General features: G+C 53.1%; 1 protein-coding gene across 2 annotated transcripts in view; it reads right to left on the bottom strand.

Annotated features, from left to right (window-relative positions):
- The window catches only part of POLR1C (RNA polymerase I and III subunit C), a 143,853-nt gene that overhangs the window by 36,229 nt on the left and 79,701 nt on the right, over nucleotides 1-27,923 (bottom strand). For both annotated transcript variants that reach the window (XM_086925996.1, XM_086925997.1), the window contains exon 5: nucleotides 2,779-2,898. In XM_086925996.1, coding sequence (XP_086782122.1) covers nucleotides 2,779-2,898 — 120 coding nt within the window. The remainder of the gene's footprint in view (nucleotides 1-2,778; nucleotides 2,899-27,923) is intronic.

The following is a 27,923-nucleotide window of genomic DNA, read 5'->3' as shown; positions in this document are numbered from 1 at the left end:
AAATCAGCCAGCGCCGCTGAGCGTAACCAAGGGGGAAAACAATCTGTGGCAATTCACCCATCGTGTGCTGGTTTGCTAATGCTTTACCTGCCTCCCTCTCTAATTAGACTGCTTGACATTACAGGTTTTGAAGGAAAATAAATGTCACAGATAGTTTATGTCAGGAGCATAGGGCTCAAACTGCTGGCTTAAGTGGTACTGCATAGGTAAGAGAATGATTGCTTACAGTCCTGCTTCACACATTCACAATACATAGCTGATACGCTGCACAAGCCACAGAGCGCGCAGAATGACCCATAGCAGAGTTTCAGGGCTTGCCAATAAAAGCGCCCTTGAGCCCCATGAACATAGCAATCTGAAACCTTGGCAGCTATGTGTAACATTTTCATAATTTCACTGTAATGAGTGACATTTCAACGGCTATGAGGGACACTTTGTTAGGAGCAAAATCAAGTGATGAAGATGAGGGAAACAAAAATATCAGAAATGACACCCATTTGAGCAACGAGACACGATAAGGTCTTAAAACTGCTGGAACACACAAGAAATCAGACGAGCGATGCACATATTACTGCCAACTAGGACGCTGTATTAGTCTTGACTATACTATTGCTTGTTCAACCCTAACAAAAGTGATTATCAGCACTATTGAGCGGTGTCTGCCCTATCGGCTGCGTGCTGCCCAGTCCGCAGCCCCAGATCTGCCCGTAGTCTGCGAGTGCGGCTGGCACAGAACTACTATACACACCAGGCTCTTGACTTACACCAAGTGACGCCAGCTGCGCTGAAAGTTGGCAGGCACCAGTGTGGTCACTGCATACTGGTGCGGTCAGCACTGATTAGGCTAGGGCTCCCAGAGCTCTCTTGGTCCTAGGAGGAGGTATCTCAGGACCGTTCTCTAGGAATCACTGCGCTACCTGAGCCTGCGTCCCACAGTGGCTCAGGAGATTGTGCCAAGCAGTTTTGTGGCTTAGCAGGATATCTATTTTGGCCTAGTTGTGGTGTGAACATCTGCCCTGGGCGTCTACTCTGAGCCACCAGTGCCTCAAATGGGTCAGATGGCTCCCTTCAGTTGCTCGATTGTTTTTAGTTGATTTATGCAGTATGCAAGAAGCAGCACATTTCGACTTGAAAGCCTGCTCTGCTTCAGACATCCAATGCAATGCAAATACTGCATGCACATCATCCAGACCTGGATGTCCAATGACTACCTAATGTTCATCTCAAGACAGAACTCAGTTATTTGCCAAACCTCGCTCAAAGACATAAACCTGTACAACTTTGAAAAATTGCCAAATCACTTCAATTCACCTTGGACATCAACCTCTTTGGTCTATCATCTGAAGAAAGCGAAAAGGTTTCTTCCTAGAAAGCAACATCAAACCTTGACACTCTTACAATTGGATGGTGGTAATGGCCTGCTTTATGGACTCTCAGACTTCACAATGGCACTTCTGAAAGTCCTCCTACACTGCAGTACATCTCATCCAGGACCTAAAGAAATATGATCTAATCACCCCATCCTGATGGAACTCCTTTAGCTACCCTTGCCAGAATGCACCATCTTCAAAACCAACTGCATCATTTACAGAGCCATCACGACCAGCATCTCAGCTTATATTGTAGACAGATCGTAGCATCTCCTGTGGTTCTCGGCATACCCACAGCCATAACACCATCAGATTGAAGACTAAGAAGTGTAAAACAGCAAAAACAAATAACAGGCCTCGATGGACCTCTGATCTCGAGCAACATTTCTACATCCATCAGGGCTGCCCCAAAACTGCTTAGGAAAGAGTTCAAGACTCACCTCTATAAAAACATCACAGTGCATTAACCAGCTAGAGCCCAGCTTTCTGTTCTATTACTATAGAAACACTATATGCATACATACATATGTGGCAGACTCAAAACTCCTATTGGCATTTGTTAAACGTAAATCCCTCTCACAAGGAGACCCCATCCCAGTGCTTCTGCTGCCTCTTTATGGCCAGAAACAGCTACCTCCACTCAGCCTTGTATTGAATAGCTCGCTCAGCTGAAGGAATAGTACATAGTCAGTTAAAAGAAGAGGTGAATTGATTAAGAAACCCAGATTAGAGGCTACTACTTTGTTCAGAAAAAGGCCCATTATCCTTCTCCCTTTTGCTGATAGGGTTTCAGGAAAATTAAGTGGCTATATCTCTTACTGACAATATATTCTTACAATATTTGTTTTTAATATAAACATTTTATTGGCATTTCAGATTATGTGTAGACAAAAACTCATTTCTGGCATACAACTGATGGTATAGTAAGAATACATCAAAAACAACAACATCCTTTGGTGCCATGTCAGAATCAATAATGTGTACTTGTTAGATGCCATGAAGAACCAGCCCTTTCCTCTATCATCATAAACGTCAGTGACATAGAAAGGCAGATCAGAATTCTAGAATTACAACGTGAAAGCAGTCTTGCTAGGGGCCCGTGCTTCTGCAGGCAGCCCCGGAAATCACATACAGGCTTCGAGAAACATGCATACGTTTAGATCTTTGAGCCACCCGTTTAAAGAAGGGTGTGCAGCTCTAAAGCACAAGGCTGCACCGCACCAAGCCAGCAAGAGACCAGGGTGTACCAGGACTGTTGGCTTCCAAGTCTTATGGTATAAGCAGCAACAAACCTTAGGAATGAGCAAGACAGATCAAGTTGTATATATTGTGTGCCATTCTGGTGGGAGAGCAGTTAGGCTGTTTTAAAGCTAATTACAGGTAGACAGATTTGAAAGGATGGAGTTACCTTTGTGGTTGAGGTACAGTTCATTTGGGTCTGATGATTCTTTAGAGGCATGTGGGTTACGAGTGCATTTGATTTTCAGCTGGAACTGTAGGGTGTCTATCTCCGTTCCTTCCTCGTCCCCTATAGAAGAGAGGCAATGTAAACAGAAATGGATCAATAAAAGCATATTAGCACATGTAGTGTGGCTGAGTGAAGACTGTTGGGGGGAAAATAAACTCCATGATAGTTGCACATTTTCGATGTAACGTTTCAAAGGTACATTTTCCCAACTAAGCCTAAAGCCTTTATTTGAAACGTTTACTATTAGCTTTTTAAAGGAAGCCTCTCCTGCTTACTGCATTCTGTTTTGCATCTTGCATGTGAACATAACCTGCAATATGTCAGTCATCACAAATGTAATCTAAGTTTTATATCTAATAGAAAAGAACAAGGTCCCAATCCTGATTCCTTCTTCGGAAGATAAACAATAATTTGCTTCAAAGGAGAATGATCACACAAAAAAAGATTAAAATCCTTCTCTAATTATCCAAACTGTATCCACTCCAAAAAGCCTGAGGCGTCAATTTGTTTAACTTTGGAGGTACCAGGGAAGAGTGCATACCTTCCTATCTGTCATAAGAAATTGAAGCTCCATCACTAAGTAGCATTATGATTTAATGTGAAAAAACACAGATGTCCTTTGCTGAAGGTGTAGTGAGTGGTACAAAAGGGGGTGGTGATCGACGGAGCATCTGAAACAATCAAACACTCACACCCAGTCAACAGATCTGGGTTTAATCCATCACCGTTCTTTAGCCCACTCTGCCACCCCAGGTCAGACATTGCCATATGCAAATCAGTCTGACCCTGTGCCTCATGGGAACAGTCCAGCCCGAACTGCCAAGTCATGCCTTCCCTGGACCGGAAACAAGCTTCCGGGGACCTGTTTCTGGCATTTCAGCCGTCTTCAGCCCGGCTTGCTGGAATCCAGTGGCAAAGTGAGCAAGGGACTCACGTCTGAGCATACCCTGCCAACTTATGGCAAACAAAGTGGTACAAAAGGGGGTGGTGATGGACGGAGCATCTGAACCAATCAAACACTCACACCCAGTCAACAGATCTGGGTTTAATCCATCACTGTTCTTTAGCCCACTCTGCCACCCCAGTTCAGACATGGCCATATGCAAATCAGTCTGACCCTGTGCCTCATGGGAACAGTCCAGCCTGAACTGCCAAGTCATGTCTTCCCTGTACCGGAAACAAGCATCCTGGGACCGGTTTCGGGTTCATAACCCTCATCAGCCAGGCTAGCTTGAATCGAGTGGCTAAGTGAGCAAGGGACCCACGTCTGGGCATACCCTGCCAACTTAGGGTGAACAAAGCAAAACCAAAGGGGATGATGGACAGAGTTTTGAACATTGCAAGCACTCACCCCCAGACAACTGATCTGGGTTTAATACATCATCATGATTTTGCTCACTCCGCCACCCCAATTCAGACATGGCCATATGCAAATCAGTCTGACCCTGTGCCTCATGGGAACAGTCCAGCCTGAACTGCCAAGTCATATCTTCCCTGTACCGGAAACAAGCACCTGTACCTAAGTCTACTGATAAAAACGGTATCTCACTTGTGTGGGTCGGCCTAGTGCCTGCAACATGAAACTGCCCACAACACAACATGCATACATCACATCTTTCCACTCATAATTGACTTGTTTTTTGCAAAGTTGGAAGCGAGTATTTTGGGCCTAACTGAGTCAGCACCTCAGGAAATCTAACAAACCTGTACAATTTTTGAATCTAGACCCCCTGGGCATTCCAAGATGGAGTGACTTCCAAGGCGCTCACTAAGTTGTTTTACCTAGAATACCTTGCAAACCTCAAACTATGAATGAAAGATAAACACACTTATCCCTCACATTTTTTTAATGTAAAGTTTTGGAATCTGCAGGAAGCAACAAAATGTCCTCCTACCCAGTAATTCCCCAAGTCTTCTAATAAAAATGGTATCTCACTTGTGTGAGTAGGCCTAGTGCCTACATTGATATGTCATTTTTCCATACAAAGCTGACCCGTTTTGTGCTAAGTGACTAGCTGCAGATTTTGGGTCTAAATCAGGCGGCATCTAGGGAAACCTAGCAAAACCGCACATTTTTTCAAACTAGACAACTAAGGGAGTCCAGGGTGGTGTGCCTGTGGGTAAAAAAACCCTTATGCTATTCACACAGATGCCATGCAAACCTCAAACTTTGCGTGAAATGACAAATTTTCCTTATATTTGTGCGATATAAACTTCTTGAATCTGCAAGAATCCACACAATTCCTACCACCTAGCATTACCCCACTTATGCCAATAAAAACGTTGACCCACTTGTGTTACTGGGCCTAGTGCCTGCGACATGAATGGATCAAACCCTGGTCAATGGGAGCCCTTGAGTGGGGACTCCTAAACTGGCATGAAACACACAAAGGTGATGGGAGGCTGCAAGCAAAACATCTAACCACTGGCAATATCTCGGGTTGCACACTGTGCCACTGGAACCAAGCTGTATCTGGCTGGTGAGTCCATAATTAGGGCACAAACAGTCCTGGGTTCCTTGCGTTCTGGTTCAGGGAGGACCTGGCTAGGCAATTTGGGCTGGACTATTCCTATTGGAGCAGGGTTAAGACTGATTTGCATTTAGCAAGGTACAAACTGAGATGGCATGGTGTGCAAAATAACGATGGATTGGAATGTGGCCTAAGTGCTTACTTACGGCTGAGATTAATTCATGCATTCCATCCATCACTATTTTGTATACCAACTAAACAAGCAAGCATTTATTTAAAGGTTAACTGAAGCTGAAGAAAGGATGTAACTAGGTTGTCCTGCACCACTTAACTTCAGAAACACCTTCATTTTTAAAAACATCTTGCAGCAAAAGTGTTAAAATATGATAAAGTCTCTTCAAAATCCCAAAAGTATTAAGTCTCATCAAAATCCCAAAAGTATTAAGTCTCATCAAAATTCTAAAAGTATAAAGTCTCATCAAAATTCTAAAAGTATAAAGTCTCTTCAAAATTCAAAAAGTGTATTTCACTAACATACAGAACAGTTTCACCTTAGTACATCATATTGTATTATATCAGTGCACTGAGAAGAATTAGTAGTTATGGGCACCGTCTTGGGGTGGCCTGGGTTCTTATTACACATGAACAACATTATAGTTGAACAAATCAAACACAGGAGAAGGTTTTGTACAGGGCACGTCCTGAAGTTATGCATTTTGAGGTTCTCTTATAAGTGATAACGGGAAAAAAGCAGAGAAAGTTAAATAAAACAATCGCCTGGGATCACACAATTTGGCAAAGTCAGGAAGCCAGGATTAATCCCAGTTTTTCAGGTTTCACATAGTGCAATTCAGCCACTAGATGTACATGCTTCACTTATCCCACATCCACCTTACTGCCAAATACTCCCACTCAAATATCACTTTCCCCTTCCCCAACCGCCACCCTGCCAGCATCAATGTGGCCCTCGGTCACATCACAGGCCAAACATTTTGACAGCTGGGAAAATGTTTGCGAGTACCCATGCTCTACACCAAGGTTTTGTTGGAGAGGGTAGCCAACACCATTATTCTCGGCTACTAGAGTAAACTTTGAGATTCCATGGAACAAAATACCAGTTTTAAGGCTTTACCACAGTATAATAACAATCCACCGTTACAAGCCTAGCCATTTTAACATATGTTTTTCACAATAAATAAGTCAGACCCACTGCCTTTGTCGTACGTTTTCCTAACACGTCGACCTATGCAGTCTAGCAAATGGCCTCATTGGCTTATCACCATAACCCATTCACTCCTCCTGTACTCAGAATAAGCTTCCCAACAAGGCATAAAGTACTCTTTTTTTCAGTAGAAGCACAAACCCTAATGCCCAATTAATAGCTGTAGTTGAGGGACACAAGAAGTGGTCAGTGGTAAAGCCCCTTTCCTGCAGTGCTCCTGTAGCTAATTTTCTGTAAATGCCATGAGGTTTAGCAACTGCTGCGTTATAAAGCCACACCTAAAAATGATGAGTGGAATACTTGAATGAATCTCAACCACTGATAATTATTTGGGATGCATTTCGTTCATCATTTGCCCACTATGACAATCCAGAAAGACGGTCCATATATAAATTAAGCCTTGGGAAATCTGTGTACTTCCCTTAGCAGACACTGCACGAAATGTCCTAAAAATTAAGCACATTGCCCACTTTGGTATGCAAAATACAGATTTGGCATCAAAAACATTTTTGGTAGTGCAAAATGCACCGCGACAACCCATTTCTCATTTAATAATAATAAAATCAGAAAATCACATTAATGTGAAAATGAGACCTTGAATTTCATATAACAATTTTTTTTCTTCAAACTTTCTATATTCAGTTTTTCAAATTAGAAACAAAGTCCAACATGGCAGCTTCTCTCCACATGCTAACAATGACAATAGCATTAAGATGTGGGTGGGGGCAGCACGTCCAGCAATTAAGAAACGTCAACATCAAGTAACAACCGGATAGACGCACGCTTACGCTGGTGTTGACAGAATTTGCACGGCCTTTGTACACATCGACGTTGCTTTTCTTCAACGGTAACAAGTGCAGCCCGAGCTTCCAAGCGTAGCCCCCCCCCTCGGGCTCTGGCCTCCTCGGGGCAGCGCTAACAGCGTCGCCGCGCCTGGGCGAATACAAGACTGGCAAGGGGGAAGGATTACTGCCGAAGTAAAGTGTTCATTATGTTACCAGGGCACCCGCACGGGGCCCCGGGGGCTGAAGCTTCCCATAATTGGGGTCTGGGACGTTCCAGAAGTGTCCATAGTGAGGGTGCAGGTGTGCGGCCTCAGAGCAGGAGGGCCCCATTACAGTGGGTGCGGAGGGGGCTGCACGCACGCGCACGGCCGCACGCACGCACACAGATGCCAAAGAGGGAGGGAGGGACAGCCACGGGGGAGAAAGAGCGCCAGAGGCAAGGCGCGCGCGCCTCACGCGGTATCCCCCACAGACGCCTCGGTCTCCTCCCCGACCCTGGCGGCTCAGGTGCAGCGGGGACCACTGGTCTCTCTGGGAGCTGGAGATCCCTGCTCGGGGTATTGTTGGTGCCTGGGTTGGACTTGGTGGGGACAGCAATGCCCAGCCTCCAGCAGCATCCTCTCATCAGGGCAGTATTCACAGCACCGGGCCTTGCAGCTCTTCCGCGGGTGCAGGCAGGTTCCAATCCACCCCTCCAGTAGCCTCCTCTCCATGGAAGCTGTCATCAGGGCAGTATTCGCAGCACCGGGCCTTGCAGCTCTTCCGCGGGTGCAGGCAGGTTCCAATCCACTCCTCCTCCAGCAGCCTCCTCTCCATGGAAGCGGTCATCAGGGCAGTATTCACAGCACCGGGCCTTGCAGCTCTTCCGCGGGTGCAGGCAGGTTCCAATCCACCCCTCCAATAGCCTCCTCTCCATGGAAGCTGTCATCAGGGCAGTATTCGCAGCACCGGGCCTTGCAGCTCTTCCGCGGGTGCAGGCAGGTTCCAATCCACTCCTCCTCCAGCAGCCTCCTCTCCATGGAAGCGGTCATCAGGGCAGTATTCACAGCACCGGGCCTTGCAGCTCTTCCGCGGATGCAGGCAGGTTCCAATCCACTCCTCCAGCAGCCTCCTCTCCATGGAAGCTGTCATCAGGGCAGTATTCACAGCACCGGGCCTTGCAGCTCTTCCGCGGGTGCAGGCAGGTTCCAATCCACTACTCCTCCAGCAGCCTCCTCTCCATGGAAGCTGTCATCAGCGCAGTATTCACAGCACCGGGCCTTGCAGCTCTTCCGCGGGTGCAGGCAGGTTCCAATCCACTCCTCCAGCAGCCTCCTCTCCATGGAAGCTGTCATCAGGGCAGTATTCACAGCACCGGGCCTTGCAGCTCTTCCGCGGGTGCAGGCAGGTTCCAATCCACTCCTCCAGCAGCCTCCTCTCCATGGAAGCTGTCATCAGCGCAGTATTCACAGCACCGGGCCTTACGCTGGTGTTGACAGAATTTTGCACGGCCTTTGTACACATCGACGTTGCTTTTCTTCAACGGTAACAAGTGCAGCCCGAGCTTCCAAGCGTAGGCCCCCCCCTCGGGCTCTGGCCTCCTCGGGGCAGCGCTAACAGTGTCGCCGCGCCTGGGCGAATAAAAGACTAGCAAGGGGGAAGGATTACTGCCGAAGTAAAGTGTTCATTATGTTACCAGGGCACCCGCACGGGGCCCCGGGGGCTGAAGCTTCCCATAATTGGGGTCTGGGACGTTCCAGAAGTGTCCATAGTGAGGGTGCAGGTGTGCGGCCTCAGAGCAGGAGGGCCCCATTACAGTGGGTGCGGAGGGGGCTGCACGCACGCGCACGGCCGCACGCACGCACACAGATGCCAAAGAGGGAGGGAGGGACAGCCACGGGGGAGAAAGAGCGCCAGAGGCAAGGCGCGCGCGCCTCACGCGGTATCCCCCACAGACGCCTCGGTCTCCTCCCCGACCCTGGCGGCTCAGGTGCAGCGGGGACCACTGGTCTCTCTGGGAGCTGGAGATCCCTGCTCGGGGTATTGTTGGTGCCTGGGTTGGACTTGGTGGGGACAGCAATGCCCAGCCTCCAGCAGCATCCTCTCATCAGGGCAGTATTCACAGCACCGGGCCTTGCAGCTCTTCCGCGGGTGCAGGCAGGTTCCAATCCACCCCTCCAGTAGCCTCCTCTCCATGGAAGCTGTCATCAGGGCAGTATTCACAGCACCGGGCCTTGCAGCTCTTCCGCGGGTGCAGGCAGGTTCCAATCCACCCCTCCAGTAGCCTCCTCTCCATGGAAGCTGTCATCAGGGCAGTATTCACAGCACCAGGCCTTGCAGCTCTTCAGCGGGTGCAGGCAGGTTCCAATCCACTCCTCCTCCTCCAGCAGCCTCCTCTCCATGGAAGCTGTCATCAGCGCAGTATTCACAGCACCAGGCCTTGCAGCTCTTCAGCGGGTGCAGGCAGGTTCCAATCCACCCCTCCAGTAGCCTCCTCTCCATGGAAGCGGTCATCAGGGCAGTATTCGCAGCACCGGGCCTTGCAGCTCTTCCGCGGGTGCAGGCAGGTTCCAATCCACTCCTCCTCCAGCAGCCTCCTCTCCATGGAAGCGGTCATCAGGGCAGTATTCACAGCACCGGGCCTTGCAGCTCTTCCGCGGGTGCAGGCAGGTTCCAATCCACTCCTCCTCCAGCAGTCTCCTCTCCATGGAAGCTGTCATCAGGGCAGTATTCACAGCACCGGGCCTTGCAGCTCTTCCGCGGATGCAGGCAGGTTCCAATCCACTCCTCCTCCAGCAGCCTCCTCTCCATGGAAGCTGTCATCAGGGCAGTATTCGCAGCACCGGGCCTTGCAGCTCTTCCGCGGGTGCAGGCAGGTTCCAATCCACCCCTCCAATAGCCTCCTCTCCATGGAAGCTGTCATCAGGGCAGTATTCGCAGCACCGGGCCTTGCAGCTCTTCCGCGGGTGCAGGCAGGTTCCAATCCACTCCTCCTCCAGCAGCCTCCTCTCCATGGAAGCGGTCATCAGGGCAGTATTCACAGCACCGGGCCTTGCAGCTCTTCCGCGGATGCAGGCAGGTTCCAATCCACTCCTCCAGCAGCCTCCTCTCCATGGAAGCTGTCATCAGCGCAGTATTCACAGCACCGGGCCTTGCAGCTCTTCCGCGGGTGCAGGCAGGTTCCAATCCACTACTCCTCCAGCAGCCTCCTCTCCATGGAAGCTGTCATCAGCGCAGTATTCACAGCACCGGGCCTTGCAGCTCTTCCGCGGGTGCAGGCAGGTTCCAATCCACTCCTCCAGCAGCCTCCTCTCCATGGAAGCTGTCATCAGGGCAGTATTCACAGCACCGGGCCTTGCAGCTCTTCCGCGGGTGCAGGCAGGTTCCAATCCACTCCTCCAGCAGCCTCCTCTCCATGGAAGCTGTCATGTAATGTAAATGTAAATGTACATGTATTTATATAGCGCAAATTACCCACATCGCAGGCATCTAAGCGCTTGCTTAGGGAACCCGTCCTGGTATTCCCCTGTGAGATGACCCCAGCAGGGTATCCACAAGGTGAAAGCCAGGCATCCCGCCGCGAGGGGCCGTTGTGGAGATTAAGCAAGCTATTGCCCAGAGTCGCAGAGTGTGAACCAGTGAGTCGAGTAGACACCGGAGCGAGAATTATCGAGTCCGTGAAATTATTGAGCCCAAGCCCCGTCGAGGCGGGGAATTGAACCCTGGTCCAGGGCCGATCTCAGCTTCCCGGTCTGCCGCCTCTAACCCCTGAGCCACACTTCTCCACGTCATCAGGGCAGTATTCACAGCACCGGGCCTTGCAGCTCTTCCGCGGGTGCAGGCAGGTTCCAATCCACTCATCCAGCAGCCTCCTCTCCATGGAAGCGGTCATCAGGGCAGTATTCACAGCACCGGGCCTTGCAGCTCTTCCGCGGGTGCAGGCAGGTTCCAATCCACTCCTCCTCCAGCAGCCTCCTCTCCATGGAAGCTGTCATCAGCGCAGTATTCACAGCACCGGGCCTTGCAGGTCTTCTGTCCTAATTTTTGGACTGGGTAAGAGTGGTCTGCTTAATTCAGACACTGTTCATCACCACCCCCTTTTCTGAATCATTTTTGTCCACCATAAGCGTGGAAGGGTATACTCAGATGTGAGTCCCTAGCTCATTGCACCATCAGGATTCAAGCAAGCCGGGCCGAAGACGGCTGAAATGCCAGAAACCGGTCCCCGGTAGCTTGTTTCCTTCCCAGTATAAGAATTGGCTTGGTAGTTTGGTCTGCCCTGTTCCCATGATGCACTGGGCCAGGATCAGACTAATTTGCATATAGACAAGTTCTAAGCTAGGATGGTGAAGTGAGCTAAAAAACGGTGATGGATCAAGCCCTGATCTTTGGACTGGGTAAGAGTGGTCTGCTTAATTCAGACACTCTGTTCATCACCACCTCTTTTTCTGAATCACTTTCGCGGGTGCAGGCAGGTTCCAATCCACCCCTCCAGTAGCCTCCTCTCCATGGAAGCTGTCATCAGGGCAGTATTCGCAGCACCAGGCCTTGCAGCTCTTCCGCGGGTGCAGGCAGGTTCCAATCCACTACTCCTCATCCAGCAGCCTCCTCTCCATGGAAGCGGTCATCAGGGCAGTATTCACAGCACCGGGCCTTGCAGCTCTTCCGCGGGTGCAGGCAGGTTCCAATCCACTCCTCCTCCAGTAGCTTCCTCTCCATGGAAGCTGTCATCAGCGCAGTATTCACAGCACCGGGCCTTGCAGCTCTTCCGCGGGTGCAGGCAGGTTCCAATCCACTCCTCCAGCAGCCTCCTCTCCACGGAAGCTGTCATCAGGGCAGTATTCACAGCACCGGGCCTTGCAGCTCTTCCGCGGGTGCAGGCAGGTTCCAATCCACTCCTCCTCCAGCAGCCTTCTCTCCATGGAAGCTGTCATCAGCGCAGTATTCACAGCACCGGGCCTTGCAGCTCTTCCGCGGGTGCAGGCAGGTTCCAATCCACTCCTCCAGCAGCCTCCTCTCCATGGAAGCGGTCATCAGGGCAGTATTCACAGCACCGGGCCTTGCAGCTCTTCCGCGGGTGCAGGCAGGTTCCAATCCACTCCTCCAGCAGCCTCCTCTCCATGGAAGCTGTCATCAGGGCAGTATTCACAGCATCGGGCCTTGCAGCTCTTCCGCGGGTGCAGGCAGGTTCCAATCCACTCCTCCTTCAGCAGCCTCCTCTCCATGGAAGCGGTCATCAGGGCAGTATTCACAGCACCGGGCCTTGCAGCTCTTCTACGGGTGCAGGCAGGTTCCAATCCACTCCTCCTCCAGCAGCCTCCTCTCCATGGAAACTGTCATCAGGGCAGTATTCACAGCACCGGGCCTTGCAGCTCTTCCGCGGGTGCAGGCAGGTTCCAATCCACTCCTCCTCCAGCAGCCTCCTCTCCATGGAAGCGGTCATCAGGGCAGTATTCACAGCACCGGGCCTTGCAGCTCTTCCGCGGGTGCAGGCAGGTTCCAATCCACCCCTCCAGTAGCCTCCTCTCCATGGAAGCGGTCATCAGGGCAGTATTCGCAGCACCGGGCCTTGCAGCTCTTCCGCGGGTGCAGGCAGGTTCCAATCCACTCCTCCTCCAGCAGCCTCCTCTCCATGGAAGCTGTCATCAGCCCAGTATTCACAGCACCGGGCCTTGCAGTTCTTGAGCGGGTGCAGGCAGGTTCCAATCCACTCCTCCTCCAGCAGCCTCCTCTCCATGGAAGCTGTCATCAGCGCAGTATTCACAGCACCGGGCCTTGCAGCTCTCCTGCAGGCAGGTTCCAATCCACTCCTCCAGCAGCCTCCTCTCCATGGAAGCTGTCATCAGCGCAGTATTCACAGCACCGGGCCTTGCAGCTCTTCCGCGGGTGCAGGCAGGTTCCAATCCACTCCTCCTTCAGCAGCCTCCTCTCCATGGAAGCTGTCATCAGGGCAGTATTCACAGCACCGGACCTTGCAGCTCTTCTACGGGTGCAGGCAGGTTCCAATCCACTCCTCCTCCAGCAGCCTCCTCTCCATGGAAGCGGTCATCAGGGCAGTATTCACAGCACCGGGCCTTGCAGGTCTTCTGCGGATGTAGGCAGATTCCAATCCACCCCTCCAGCAGCCTCCTCTCCATGGAAGCGGTCATCAGCGCAGTATTCACAGCACCGGGCCTTGCAGGTCTTCTGCGGATGCAGGCAGGTTCCAATCCACTCCTCCAGCAGCCTCCTCCCCATGGAAGCTGTCATCAGCGCAGTATTCACAGCACCGGGCCTTGCAGCTCTTCTGCGGGTGCAGGCAGGTTCCAATCCACTCCTCCTCCAGCAGCCTCCTCTCCATGGAAGCTGTCATCAGGACAGTATTCACAGCACCGGGCCTTGCAGCTCTTCTGCGGGTGCAGGCAGGTTCCAATCCACTCCTCCTCCAGCAGCCTCCTCTCCATGGAAGCTGTCATCGGGGCAGTATTCACAGCACTGGGCCTTGCAGCTCTTCTGCGGGTGCAGGCAGGTTCCAATCCACTCCTCCTCCAGCAGCCTCCTCTCCATGGAAGCTGTCATCAGGGCAGTATTCACAGCACCGGGCCTTGCAGCTCTTCTGCGGGTGCAGGCAGGTTTCAATCCAGCAGTATTCACAGCACCGGGCCTTGCAGTTCTTGAGCGGGTGCAGGCAGGTTCCAATCCACTCCTCCTCCAGCAGCCTCCTCTCCATGGAAGCTGTCATCAGGGCAGTATTCACAGCACCGGGCCTTGCAGCTCTTCCGCGGATGCAGGCAGGTTCCAATCCACCCCTCCTCCAGCAGCCTCCTCTCTATGGAAGCTGTCATCAGAGCAGTATTCAAAGCACCGGGCCTTGCAGTTCTTGAGCGGGTGCAGGCAGGTTCCAATCCACTCCTCCTCCAGTAGCCTCTTCTCCATGGAAGCGGTCATCAGCACAGTATTCACAGCACCGGGCCTTGCAGCTCTTCCGCTGGTGCAGGCAGGTTCCAATCCACTCCTCCTCCAGCAGCCTCCTCTCCATGGAAGCTGTCATCAGGGCAGTATTCACAGCACCGGGCTTTGCAGGTCTTCTGCGGATGCAGGCAGGTTCCAATCCACTCCTCCTCCAGCAGCCTCCTCTCCATGGAAGCTGTCATCAGCGCAGTATTCACAGCTCTGGGCCTTGCAGGTCTTCTGCGGGTGCAGGCAGGTTCCAATCCACTCCTCCTCAAGCAGCCTCCTCTCCATGGAAGCTGTCATCAGGGCAGTATTCACAGCACCGGACCTTGCAGGTCTTCCGCGGATGCAGGCAGGTTCCAATCCTCTCCTCCTCCAGCAGCCTCCTCTCCATGGAAGCTGTCATCAGGGCAGTATTCACAGCACCGGGCCTTGCAGCTCTTCCGCGGATGCAGGCAGGTTCCAATCCACCCCTCCTCCAGCAGCCTCCTCTCCATGGAAGCTGTCATCAGGGCAGTATTCACAGCACCGGGCCTTGCAGCTCTTCTTCGGATGCAGGCAGGTTCCAATCCACTCCTCCTCCAGCAGGCCTCTGTCCAGGATGGCTGGGCCCTACTCCAATGTACATTTGAGAGTTTGGAATGCACTCCATTTCTTCAAGACTTTTTCCTAATTATCTAAAGCTATTCCATGAGTTTTCGTGCAGGCTGGAATAGAGCCATTGCCCAAACGACACCCAAATGAACAACAATTTTCCAGGGTGGGGCGACCTTTTGCCCCAACCAGTCGCAATGCTTGTTGCGCCACATTGGCAATATTTTAACTTCCGAATTCATCCATCTTATCCACATACTCAAAAATAATCACTCCTTTCTTCAGTTCAATATTTTTTTACATCCACACGTGGTATCCTGTGCAAATTTTCCAAGTTTCTACTGTTCTGTCAGTGCCCCTCGGGAGCTCTTGAAAGAACATGATCAATGCAAAGTCCATTTAAAAGGGCAGCGTTTATTCTGTACATCCAATGCATTTCGGGCTGGACTGTCCTTTGTCAGGGGTCACTATAAGTAATGATGAAACAAATAATTATCACTTGCGAACGTGATTTAACATATAATTGCACAGAATACCACGTGTGGATATAAAAAGATATTGAACTAAGGAATTATTTTTGAGTATGTGGATAAGATCGATTAATTTGGAAGTTAACATATTGCCAATGTGGTGCAACAAGCAGTGCGACTGGTTGGGGCAAGAGGTCGCCCCACAATGGAAAATTGTTGAACCCTACTCCACCCTTTCAGCCCTGCACTGAGTAACCAGGGTGGAATGCAAGCATCCAGCACATTAATGCTAGTAGTATACTTTGAATAGAAATGTGTCAGCAACACCCTCAGTAGTGCATCAAAAGGTCCTGCAACGATCCCCTCATCACCATGCTCTACATCCTACCTTGGCTCCTGTACTCAAAGGGTCTGGGGTCAGTCCCGAGTCTACCCCCTCATCGTCCATGCTCCACAGCCTACCTTGCCTCCTGTACTCAAAGGGTCTGGGGTCAGTCCTGAGTCTACCCCCTCATCGTCCATGCTCCACAGCCTACCTTGGCTCCTGTACTCAAAGGGTCTGGGGTCAGTCCTGAGTCTACCCCCTCATCGTCCATGCTCCACAGCCTACCATGGCTCCTGTACTCAAAGGGTCTGGGGTCAGTCCTGAGTCTACCCCCTCATCGTCCATGCTCCACAGCCTACATTGGCTCTTGAACTCAAAGGGTCTGGGGTCAGTCCTGAGTCTACCCCCTCAGCTATCTGATGCTGTTTGAGTGGAGGGAGAAAGAGCGCTCCTACTTCCTGTTTGTCCCTCGGCGGGCGGCCATCTTTAGAGGGTGACGCTCTAGTCTTCCCTCACCTCCCAATCTACATACTCTCTGCCCCCTCGCGCAGCGGTAACGCGCAGCGGGAGCGCCTTCATTGCGCCTAAGAGGCGCCAAAGAGAAGCCAGTCTGAGCCAGTCCGCGTCCAGACGCGTTTGGCGCGTTCTGGCCTGGTTTTACATCATGGCAGGTACTTTCTCCTACAACTCTTCTATGCTTCTCTCCTTACGCCCTCCCATCAAGTCGTCCTGTAACCACTCATTCCTCCCAACCAATACTGATTATCACTGTAAGGTCTGTAATTGGCGTCCCCTTCCATTACTCTGCGGTCATCCGTCCATTGGACACAAATGGAGAATGTTTCTCCTTAATTGTCGGTCTTTACCGAAACACTTTACCGAACTATATATGTTGATCGAAGAACTTAACCCTGATGCCCTGTTTTTAACAGAAACCTGGCTCCAGCTAGATAAAGACCCTACGGCTGTATGGGTCACCCCTCAAGGGTACACTCTAAAACGATCAGACCGCCAGACTGGGAGGGGTGGTGGACTGGCTATTATATACAGGGACGGTTATAAGTGCCGCGTCACTCCTACCACCACACCAGTTTGTGAGAGTCTCCACTTCTCGCTAGAACTTTCTCCCACTACCACCTTCTCGGGCATCCTAGCATACCGCCCTCCTGGCCCCCTCAATAACTTTATCACCAAGATAATAGATCTGGTCGCAAGTGTCGTCTTGACCTCTCCCAATCTCACTTTGCTGGGTTATTTTAATCTGCATTTATACAACCCCTATAACTCATCGGCTAACAATCTCTGTTCCAACTTGCAAGCCATGGATTTATGCCAGAAGGGCTTTCATGCTACACACAATAAAGGTTATCTTCTTGACCACATTTACAGCAACATAGATAACCTCTTGGTGGAGACCCCGATTCCCCTACCCTGGACTGACCATTTTTTAATTCCCTTCACGTGGTGCACTAACCCTCCCCCTTCCTCTCAGAACCTGATCAAGCATCGAGGTAGGAAATGGCCCTCTCTTCCCTTGCCTGATTGGGAAGTGGCCCTCGCCAAAAATCCACCTGCAAGGGCAACCAATCCTAGTAAGGCAACTAATAATTTTAATCATTGGATTTCCAGTACCCTCGACCAGGTCCTTCCCAAACGTGCCTGCAACACTGTGAGAAGACCCAAAGTTGCCCCATGGTATACACCCGCCCTTAGACTCAGGAAATCAGCCTGCCGAAAACTTGAGAGAGCCTGGAGGCAGGGCTACTCTTAACCTAGGAAAGCTGAGTATAGGGCTGGCATAAAAATCTATAAAATGGAAATAAAGACAGCACAAGCTCTTTTTTATGAAGGGAAAATCAATGCGGCGGCGAATGCCCCCAGGGAAATCTTCAAAATCGCCAAATCCCTTATATCGCCGCCTGCTGAGCGTCCCTCTGCTGAAGGCGCTCAAAACCGTTGTAATGATCTGGCCGTCTTTTTTTCTCAAAAGATTCAGGCCATATACTCCTCATTTAACATCATCACGGATGATCCAAAATCCCCCATCACCCCTGCTCCCTCTGTTCCTTGTAAGCTTGAGGAAATCCCACTTCTCGACACCCCTGGACTAGACAAACTGATCCCTAAGATTACTTCTGGTTCCCCCAACGACCCAGCACCTCCTCAGACCCTCATCAAGGTCTTGGACGTTGTTCGTCCAGTCATCTTAGACGTTCTCAACGCGTCCATCTCTTCCAAATCTGTTCCACCATCTTGGAAATGTGCGATGGTGAAGGCTTTGTTAAAAAAAACCAACCTCGACCAGAGCAACTGGTCAAACTATCGCCCCATCTCTCTTCTTCCGTGGCTGAGCAAATTGCTTGAAAGGCACGTGAATAACATCCTAATGGACTATTTAGAGTCCAATAGCCTATTGCGTGCCTCTCAGACAGGTTTCCGTCCTCAGCACGGAACCGAGACCGCCCTCCTTGCGGTAACGGAAGAAGCAAGAGCGGTGCTGGATCGGGGAGGAAAAGTCGCCATCATTCTACTTGACCTTAGCGCCGCGTTCGACACGGTTAACCATGCCACGCTATTACATCGTTTGGCGGGCATGGGCGTGTCGGGCGCAGCCCTAGAATGGCTGACATCCTTCCTGGATGAGCGATTCTTTCAAGTCTTTGAGGGTGAAGCGGTGTCCCCCAAACACCCACTTAGGTGCGGGGTCCCCCAGGGCTCTTCCCTAAGTCCTACCCTCTTTAATGCCTACATGGAACCCCTGGACAGGATAGTCCATCCCTTTGGTGTGCGTATTGTCACCTACGCGGACGATACCCAATTGGTGGTCTCTTTAGACCACTCTGAGGGATCGTCCGCCACCTTAGGCCCCTGTCTAGAGGCTGTTGCCAGATGGATGCAATCTTCCTGCTTAAAGCTTAATGGGGAGAAGACAGACATCATCTTACTGGGCAACCCTTCTCCCTCTGCCCTTGCATTCATCTGGCCACCATGTTTAGGCCCGTCCCCCGTCCCTAAGTCTCAGATAAAGAGTCTTGGGATCTGGCTCGATAGAGCTCTTGACTTTTCGGTCCAGGCTACCAAGACGGCCGCCACCTGTTTTGGGCTAATGAGGATGCTGCGGAAGGTGCTCCCTTTGCTCCCATTCCAGGCGAGGAGGATCATGGTCCAGGCCCTGATACTCTCCCGCCTGGATTATGGGAACGCTCTTTATATGGGAGCCCCGACCTCCGTTACTCAGAAGCTCCAAGTCACACAGAACAGTGCAGCGCACCTACTCTACAACATCCCCCGCTGGCAGTCAGCTAAGAACGCCCTAAAGGAGCTCCATTGGCTTCCTGTGGCGGCAAGAGTGCAATTTAAAGCCATGTGTATTTTACACAAATCGTTCCATTGAACGGGCCCTGTAATTCTACACCCTATGGTTACGCCATATGTCCCGTCCCGTTCCCTTCGCTCTTGCACCCTTCAGCTGGCAACGTCCGCCAAAATCAAGAAAGCTCGCTGGGGAGGCCGCTCTTTCTCTCATACGGCGGCGAGACTTTGGAACTCCCTCCCACTCTCTCTTCGGGAACACAACAACCATATGTCTTTCAGGAAGGCCTTGAAAACGCACCTGTTTGCTAACACCTGCTAATCTACCCCAAGCCAGCACTAAGTAATCATTCACAAGCGCTGCGAGGCCTCCGGGTAGCTACGCGCTATACAAGTGCAATTTCCATTCCATTCCATCGGCAATGCTCCACAGCCTACCTTGGCTCCTGTACTCAAAGGGTCTGGGGTCAGTCCTGAGTCTACCCCCTCATCGTCCATGACCACAGCCTACCTTGGCTCCTGTACTCAAAGGGTCTGGGGTCAGTCCTGAGTCTACCCCCTCATCGTCCATGCTCAACAGCCTACCTTGGCTCCTGTACTCAAAGGGTCTGGGGTCAGTTCCGAGTCTACCCCCTCATCGTCCATGCTCCACAGCCTACCTTGGCTCCTGTACTCAAAGGGTCTGGGGTCAGTCCTGAGTCTACCCCCTCATCGTCCATGCTCCACAGCCTACCTTGGCTCCTGTACTCAAAGGGTCTGGGGTCAGTCCTGAGTCTACCCCCTCATCGTCCATGCTCCACAGCCTACCTTGGTTCTCCTACTCAAAGGGTCTGGGGTCAGTCCTGAGTCTACCCCCTCATCGTCCATGCTCCACAGCCTACCTTGGCTCCTGTACTCAAAGGGTCTAGGGTCAGTCCTGAGTCTACCCCCTCATCGTCCATGCTCCACATCCTACCTTGGCTCCTGTACTCAAAGGGTCTGGGGTCAGTCCTGAGTCTACCCCCTCATCGTCCATGCTCCACAGCCTACCTTGGCTCTCCTACTCAAAGGGTCTGGGGTCAGTCCTGAGTCTACCCCCTCATCGTCCATGCTCCACAGCCTACCTTGACTCCTGTACTCAAAGGGTCTGGGGTCAGTCCTGAGTCTACCCCCTCATCGTCCATGCTCCACAGCCTACCTTGGCTCTCCTACTCAAAGGGTCTGGGGTCAGTCCTGAGTCTACCCCCTCATCGTCCATGCTCCACAGCCTACCTTGGCTCCTGTACTCAAAGGGTCTGGGGTCAGTCCTGAGTCTACCCCCTCATCGTCCATGCTCCACAGCCTACATTGGCTCCTGTACTCAAAGGGTCTGGGGTCAGGCCTGAGTCTACCCCCTCATCGTCCATGCTCCACATCCTACCTTGGCTCCTGTACTCAAAGGGTCTGGGGTCAGTCCTGAGTCTACCCCCTCATCGTCCATGCTCCACAGCCTACCTTGGCTCCTGTACTCAAAGGGTCTGGGGTCAGTCTTGAGTCTACACCCTCATCGTCCATGCTCCACAGCCTACCTTGGCTCCTGTACTCAAAGGGTCTGGGGTCAGTCCTGAGTCTACCCCCTCATCGTCCATGCTCCACAGCCTACCATGGCTCCTGTACTCAAAGGGTCTGGGGTCAGTCCTGAGTCTACCCCCTCATCGTCCATGCTCCACAGCCTACCTTGGCTCTCCTACTCAAAGGGTCTGGGGTCAGTCCTGAGTCTACCCCCTCATCGTCCATGCTCCACAGCCTACCTTGGCTCTCCTACTCAAAGGGTCTGGGGTCAGTCCTGAGTCTACCCCCTCATCGTCCATGCTCCACAGCCTACATTGGCTCCTGTACTCAAAGGGTCTGGGGTCAGTCCTGAGTCTACCCCCTCATCGTCCATGCTCCACAGCCTACCTTGACTCCTGTACTCAAAGGGTCTGGGGTCAGTCCTGAGTCTACCCCCTCATCGTCCATGCTCCACAGCCTACCTTGGCTCCTGTACTCAAAGGGTCTGGGGTCAGTCCTGAGTCTACCCCCTCATCGTTCATGCTCCACAGCCTACCTTGGCTCCTGTACTCAAAGGGTCTGGGGTCAGTCTTGAGTCTACACCCTCATCGTCCATGCTCCACAGCCTACCTTGGCTCCTGTACTCAAAGGGTCTGGGGTCAGTCCTGAGTCTACCCCCTCATCGTCCATGCTCCACAGCCTACCATGGCTCCTGTACTCAAAGGGTCTGGGGTCAGTCCTGAGTCTACCCCCTCATCGTCCATGCTCCACAGCCTACCTTGGCTCTCCTACTCAAAGGGTCTGGGGTCAGTCCTGAGTCTACCCCCTCATCGTCCATGCTCCACAGCCTACATTGGCTCCTGTACTCAAAGGGTCTGGGGTCAGTCCTGAGTCTACCCCCTCATCGTCCATGCTCCACAGCCTACCTTGACTCCTGTACTCAAAGGGTCTGGGGTCAGTCCTGAGTCTACCCCCTCATCGTCCATGCTCCACAGCCTACCTTGGCTCCTGTACTCAAAGGGTCTGGGGTCAGTCCTGAGTCTACCCCCTCATCGTCCATGCTCCACAGCCTACCTTGGCTCTCCTACTCAAAGGGTCTGGGGTCAGTCCTGAGTCTACCCCCTCATCGTCCATGCTCTACAGCCTACCTTGGCTCCTGTACTCAAAGGGTCTGGGGTCAGTCCTGAGTCTACCCCCTCATCGTCCATGCTCCACAGCCTACCTTGACTCCTGTACTCAAAGGGTCTGGGGTCAGTCCTGAGTCTACCCCCTCATCGTCCATGCTCCACAGCCTACCTTGGCTCTCCTACTCAAAGGGTCTGGGGTCAGTCCTGAGTCTACCCCCTCATCGTCCATGCTCCACAGCCTACCTTGGCTCTCCTACTCAAAGGGTCTGGGGTCAGTCCTGAGTCTACCCCCTCATCGTCCATGCTCTACAGCCTACCTTGGCTCCTGTACTCAAAGGGTCTGGGGTCAGTCCTGAGTCTACCCCCTCATCGTCCATGCTCCACAGCCTACATTGGCTCCTGTACTCAAAGGGTCTGGGGTCAGTCCTGAGTCTACCCCCTCATCGTCCATGCTCCACAGCCTACCTTGACTCCTGTACTCAAAGGGTCTGGGGTCAGTCCTGAGTCTACCCCCTCATCGTCCATGCTCCACAGCCTACCTTGACTCCTGTACTCAAAGGGTCTGGGGTCAGTCCTGAGTCTACCCCCTCATCGTCCATGCTCCACAGCCTACCTTGGCTCTCCTACTCAAAGGGTCTGGGGTCAGTCCTGAGTCTACCCCCTCATCGTCCATGCTCCACAGCCTACCTTGGCTCCTGTACTCAAAGGGTCTGGGGTCAGTCCTGAGTCTACCCCCTCATCGTCCATGCTCTACATCCTACCTTGGATCTCCTACTCAAAGGGTCTGGGGTCAGTCCTGAGTCTACCCCCTCATCGTCCATGCTCCACAGCCTACCATGGCTCCTGTATCCAAAGGGTCTGGGGTCAGTCCTGAGTCTACCCCCTCATCGTCCATGCTCCACAGCCTACCTTGGCTCTTCTACTCAAAGGGTCTGGGGTCAGTCCTGAGTCTACCCCCTCATCGTCCATGCTCCACAGCCTACCTTGGTTCTCCTACTCAAAGGGTCTGGGGTCAGTCCTGAGTCTACCCCCTCATCGTCCATGCTCCACAGCCTACCTTGGTTCTCCTACTCAAAGGGTCTGGGGTCAGTCCTGAGTCTACCCCCTCATCGTCCATGCTCCACAGCCTACCTTGGCTCCTGTACTCAAAGGGTCGGGGGTCAGTCCTGAGTCTACCCCCTGATCGTCCATGCTCCACAGCCTACCTCGGCTCCTGTACTCAAAGGGTCTGGGGTCAGTCCTGAGTCTACCCCCTCATCGTCCATGCTCCACACCCTACCTTGGTTCTCCTACTCAAAGGGTCTGGGGTCAGTCCTGAGTCTACCCCCTCATCGTCCATGCTCCACAGCCTACCTTGGCTCCTGTACTCAAAGGGTCTGGGGTCAGTCCTGAGTCTACCCCCTCATCGTCCATGCTCCACAGCCTACCTTGGCTCTCCTACTCAAAGGGTCTGGGGTCAGTCCTGAGTCTACCCCCTGATCGTCCATGCTCCACAGCCTACCTTGGCTCCTGTACTCAAAGGGTCGGGGTCAGTCCTGAGTCTACCCCCTCATCCTCCATGCTCCACAGCCTACCTTGGCTCCTGTACTCAAAGGGTCTGGGGTCAGTCCTGAGTCTACCCCCTGATCGTCCATGCTCCACAGCCTACCATGGCTCCTGTACTCAAAGGGTCTGGGGTCAGTCCTGAGTCTACCCCCTCATCGTCCATGCTCCACAGCCTACCTTGGCTCCTGTACTCAAAGGGTCTGGGGTCAGTCCTGAGTCTACCCCCTCATCGTCCATGCTCCACAGCCTACCTTGGCTCCTGTACTCAAAGGGTCTGGGGTCAGTCCTGAGTCTACCCCCTCATCGTCCATGCTCCACAGCCTACCATGGCTCCTGTACTCAAAGGGTCTGGGGTCAGTCCTGGGTCTACCCCCTCATCGTCCATGCTCCACAGCCTACCTTGGCTCTCCTACTCAAAGGGTCTGGGATCAGTCCTGAGTCTACCCCCTCATCGTCCATGCTCCACAGCCTACCTTGGCTCCTGTACTCAAAGGGTCTGGGGTCAGTCCTGAGTCTACCCCCTCATCGTCCATGCTCCACAGCCTACCATGGCTCCTGTACTCAAAGGGTCTGGGGTCAGTCCTGAGTCTACCCCCTCATCGTCCATGCTCCACAGCCTACCTTGGCTCCTGTACTCAAAGGGTCTGGGGTCAGTCCTGAGTCTACCCCCTCATCGTCCATGCTCCACAGCCTACCTTGACTCCTGTACTCAAAGGGTCTGGGGTCAGTCCTGAGTCTACCCCCTCATCGTCCATGCTCCACAGCCTACCTTGGCTCTCCTACTCAAAGGGTCTGGGGTCAGTCCTGAGTCTACCCCCTCATCGTCCATGCTCCACAGCCTACCATGGCTCCTGTACTCAAAGGGTCTGGGTCAGTCCTGAGTCTACCCCCTCATCGTCCATGCTCCACAGCCTACCTTGGCTCCTGTACTCAAAGGGTCTGGGGTCAGTCCTGAGTCTACCCCCTCATCGTCCATGCTCCACAGCCTACCTTGGCTCCTGTACTCAAAGGGTCTGGGGTCAGTCCTGAGTCAACCCCCTCATCGTCCATGCTCCACAGCCTACATTGGCTCCTGTACTCAAAGGGTCTGGGGTCAGTCCTGAGTCTACCCCCTCACCGTCCATGCTCCACAGCCTACCTTGACTCCTGTACTCAAAGGGTCTGGGGTCAGTCCTGAGTCTACCCCCTCATCGTCCATGCTCCACAGCCTACCTTGGCTCTCCTACTCAAAGGGTCTGGGGTCAGTCCTGAGTCTACCCCCTCATCGTCCATGCTGCACAGCCTACCTTGGCTCCTGTACTCAAAGGGTCTGGGGTCAGTCCTGAGTCTACCCCCTCATCGTCCATGCTCCACAGCCTACCTTGACTCCTGTACTCAAAGGGTCTGGGGTCAGTCCTGAGTCTACCCCCTCATCGTCCATGCTCCACAGCCTACCTTGGCTCTCCTACTCAAAGGGTCTGGGGTCAGTCCTGAGTCTACCCCCTCATCGTCCATGCTCCACAGCCTACCATGGCTCCTGTACTCAAAGGGTCTGGGTCAGTCCTGAGTCTACCCCCTCATCGTCCATGCTCCACAGCCTACCTTGGCTCCTGTACTCAAAGGGTCTGGGGTCAGTCCTGAGTCTACCCCCTCATCGTCCATGCTCCACAGCCTACCTTGGCTCTTCTACTCAAAGGGTCTGGGGTCAGTCCTGAGTCTACCCCCTCATCGTCCATGCTCCACAGCCTACCTTGGTTCTCCTACTCAAAGGGTCTGGGGTCAGTCCTGAGTCTACCCCCTCATCGTCCATGCTCCACAGCCTACCTTGGTTCTCCTACTCAAAGGGTCTGGGGTCAGTCCTGAGTCTACCCCCTCATCGTCCATGCTCCACAGCCTACCTTGGCTCCTGTACTCAAAGGGTCTGGGGTCAGTCCCGAGTCTACCCCCTCATCGTCCATGCTCCACAGCCTACCTTGGCTCCTGTACTCAAAGGGTCTGGGGTCAGTCCTGAGTCTACCCCCTCATCGTCCATGCTCCACAGCCTACCTTGGCTCCTGTACTCAAAGGGTCTGGGGTCAGTCCTGAGTCTACCCCCTCATCGTCCATGCTCCACATCCTACCTTGGCTCCTGTACTCAAAGGGTCTGGGGTCAGTCCTGAGTCTACCCCCTCATCGTCCATGCTCCACAGCCTACCATGGCTCCTGTACTCAAAGGGTCTGGGGTCAGTCCTGAGTCTACCCCCTCATCGTCCATGCTCCACAGCCTACCTTGGCTCCTGTACTCAAAGGGTCTGGGGTCAGTCCCGAGTCTACCCCCTCATCGTCCATGCTCCACAGCCTACCTTGGCTCCTGTACTCAAAGGGTCTGTGGTCAGTCCTGAGTCTACCCCCTCATCGTCCATGCTCCACAGCGTACCTTGGCTCCTGTACTCAAAGGGCCTGGGGTCAGTCCTGAGTCTACCACCTCATCGTCCATGCTCCACAGCCTACCTTGGCTCTCCTACTCAAAGGGTCTGGGGTCAGTCCTGAGTCTACCCCCTCATCGTCCATGCTCCACAGCCTACATTGGCTCCTGTACTCAAAGGGTCTAGGGTCAGTCCTGAGTCTACCCCCTCATCGTCCATGCTCCACAGCCTACATTGGCTCCTGTACTCAAAGGGTCTGGGGTCAGTCCTGAGTCTACCCCCTCATCGTCCATGCTCCACAGCCTACCATGGCTCCTGTACTCAAAGGGTCTGGGGTCAGTCCTGAGTCTACCCCCTCATCGTCCATGCTCTACATCCTACCTTGGATCTCCTACTCAAAGGGTCTGGGGTCAGTCCTGAGTCTACCCCCTCATCGTCCATGCTCCACAGCCTACCATGGCTCCTGTATCCAAAGGGTCTGGGGTCAGTCCTGAGTCTACCCCCTCATCGTCCATGCTCCACAGCCTACCTTGGCTCCTGTACTCAAAGGGTCTGGGGTCAGTCCTGAGTCTACCCCCTCATCGTCCATGCTCCACAGCCTACCTTGGCTCTTCTACTCAAAGGGTCTGGGGTCAGTCCTGAGTCTACCCCCTCATCGTCCATGCTCCGCAGCCTACCTTGGCTCCTGTACTCAAAGGGTCTGGGGTCAGTCCTGAGTCTACCCCCTCATCGTCCATGCTCCACAGCCTACCTTGGCTCCTGTACTCAAAGGGTCTGGGGTCAGTCCTGAGTCTACCCCCTCATCGTCCATGCTCCACAGCCTGCCTTGACTCTCCTACTCAAAGGGTTTGGGGTCAGTCCCGAGTCTACCCCCTGATCGTCCATGCTCCACAGCCTACCTCGGCTCCTGTACTCAAAGGGTCTGGGGTCAGTCCTGAGTCTACCCCCTCATCCTCCATGCTCCACAGCCTACCTTGGCTCCTGTACTCAAAGGGTCTGGGGTCAGTCCTGAGTCTACCCCCTCATCGTCCATGCTCCACAGCCTACCTTGGCTCCTGTACTCAAAGGGTCTGGGGTCAGTCCTGAGTCTACCCCCTCATCGTCCATGCTCGACAGCCGACCTTGGCTCCTGTACTCAAAGGGTCTGGGGTCAGTCCTGAGTCTACCCCCTCATCGTCCATGCTCCACAGCCTACCTTGGCTCTCCTACTCAAAGGGTCTTGGGTCAGTCCTGAGTCTACCCCCTCATCGTCCATGCTCCACAGCCTACCTTGACTCTCCTACTCAAAGGGTCTGGGGTCAGTCCAGAGTCTACCCCCTGATCGTCCATGCTCCACAGCCTACCTCGGCTCCTGTACTCAAAGGGTCTGGGGTCAGTCCTGAGTCTACCCCCTCATCGTCCATGCTCCACAGCCTACCTTGGCTCTCCTACTCAAAGGGTCTGGGGTCAGTCCTGAGTCTACCCCCTCATCGTCCATGCTCCACAGCCTACCATGGCTCCTGTACTCAAAGGGTCTGGGTCAGTCCTGAGTCTACCCCCTCATCGTCCATGCTCCACAGCCTACCTTGACTCCTGTACTCAAAGGGTCTGGGGTCAGTCCTGAGTCTACCCCCTCATCGTCCATGCTCCACAGCCTACCTTGGCTCTCCTACTCAAAGGGTCTGGGGTCAGTCCTGAGTCTACCCCCTCATCGTCCATGCTCCACAGCCTACCTTGGCTCTCCTACTCAAAGGGTCTGGGGTCAGTCCTGAGTCTACCCCCTCATCGTCCATGCTGCACAGCCTACCTTGGCTCCTGTACTCAAAGGGTCTGGGGTCAGTCCTGAGTCTACCCCCTCATCGTCCATGCTCCACAGCCTACCTTGGTTCTCCTACTCAAAGGGTCTGGGGTCAGTCCTGAGTCTACCCCCTCATCGTCCATGTTCCACAGCCTACCATGGCTCCTGTACTCAAAGGGTCTGGGGTCAGTCCTGAGTCTACCCCCTCATCGTCCATGCTCCACAGCCTACCTTGGCTCCTGTACTCAAAGGGTCTGGGGTCAGTCCCGAGTCTACCCCCTCATCGTCCATGCTCCACAGCCTACCTGGGCTCCTGTACACAAAGGGTCTGGGGTCAGTCCTGAGTCTACCCCCTCATCGTCCATGCTCCACAGCCTACCTTGGCTCTCCTACTCAAAGGGTCTGGGGTCAGTCCTGAGTCTACCCCCTCATCGTCCATGCTCCACAGCCTACATTGGCTCCTGTACTCAAAGGGTCTGGGGTCAGTCCTGAGTCTACCCCCTCATCGTCCATGCTCCACAGCCTACCTTGGCTCCTGTACTCAAAGGGTCTGTGGTCAGTCCTGAGTCTACCCTCTCATCGTCCATGCTCCACAGCCTACCTTGGCTCCTGTACTCAAAGGGTCTGGGGTCAGGCCTGAGTCTACCCCCTC

Source organism: Lissotriton vulgaris, chromosome 6 (genome assembly GCF_964263255.1).
Source record: "Lissotriton vulgaris chromosome 6, aLisVul1.2, whole genome shotgun sequence".
NCBI lineage: Eukaryota > Metazoa > Chordata > Amphibia > Caudata > Salamandridae > Lissotriton > Lissotriton vulgaris.
Note: the sequence above shows the minus strand (reverse complement) of the source record. Positions and strands in the feature narration are given on the sequence as shown.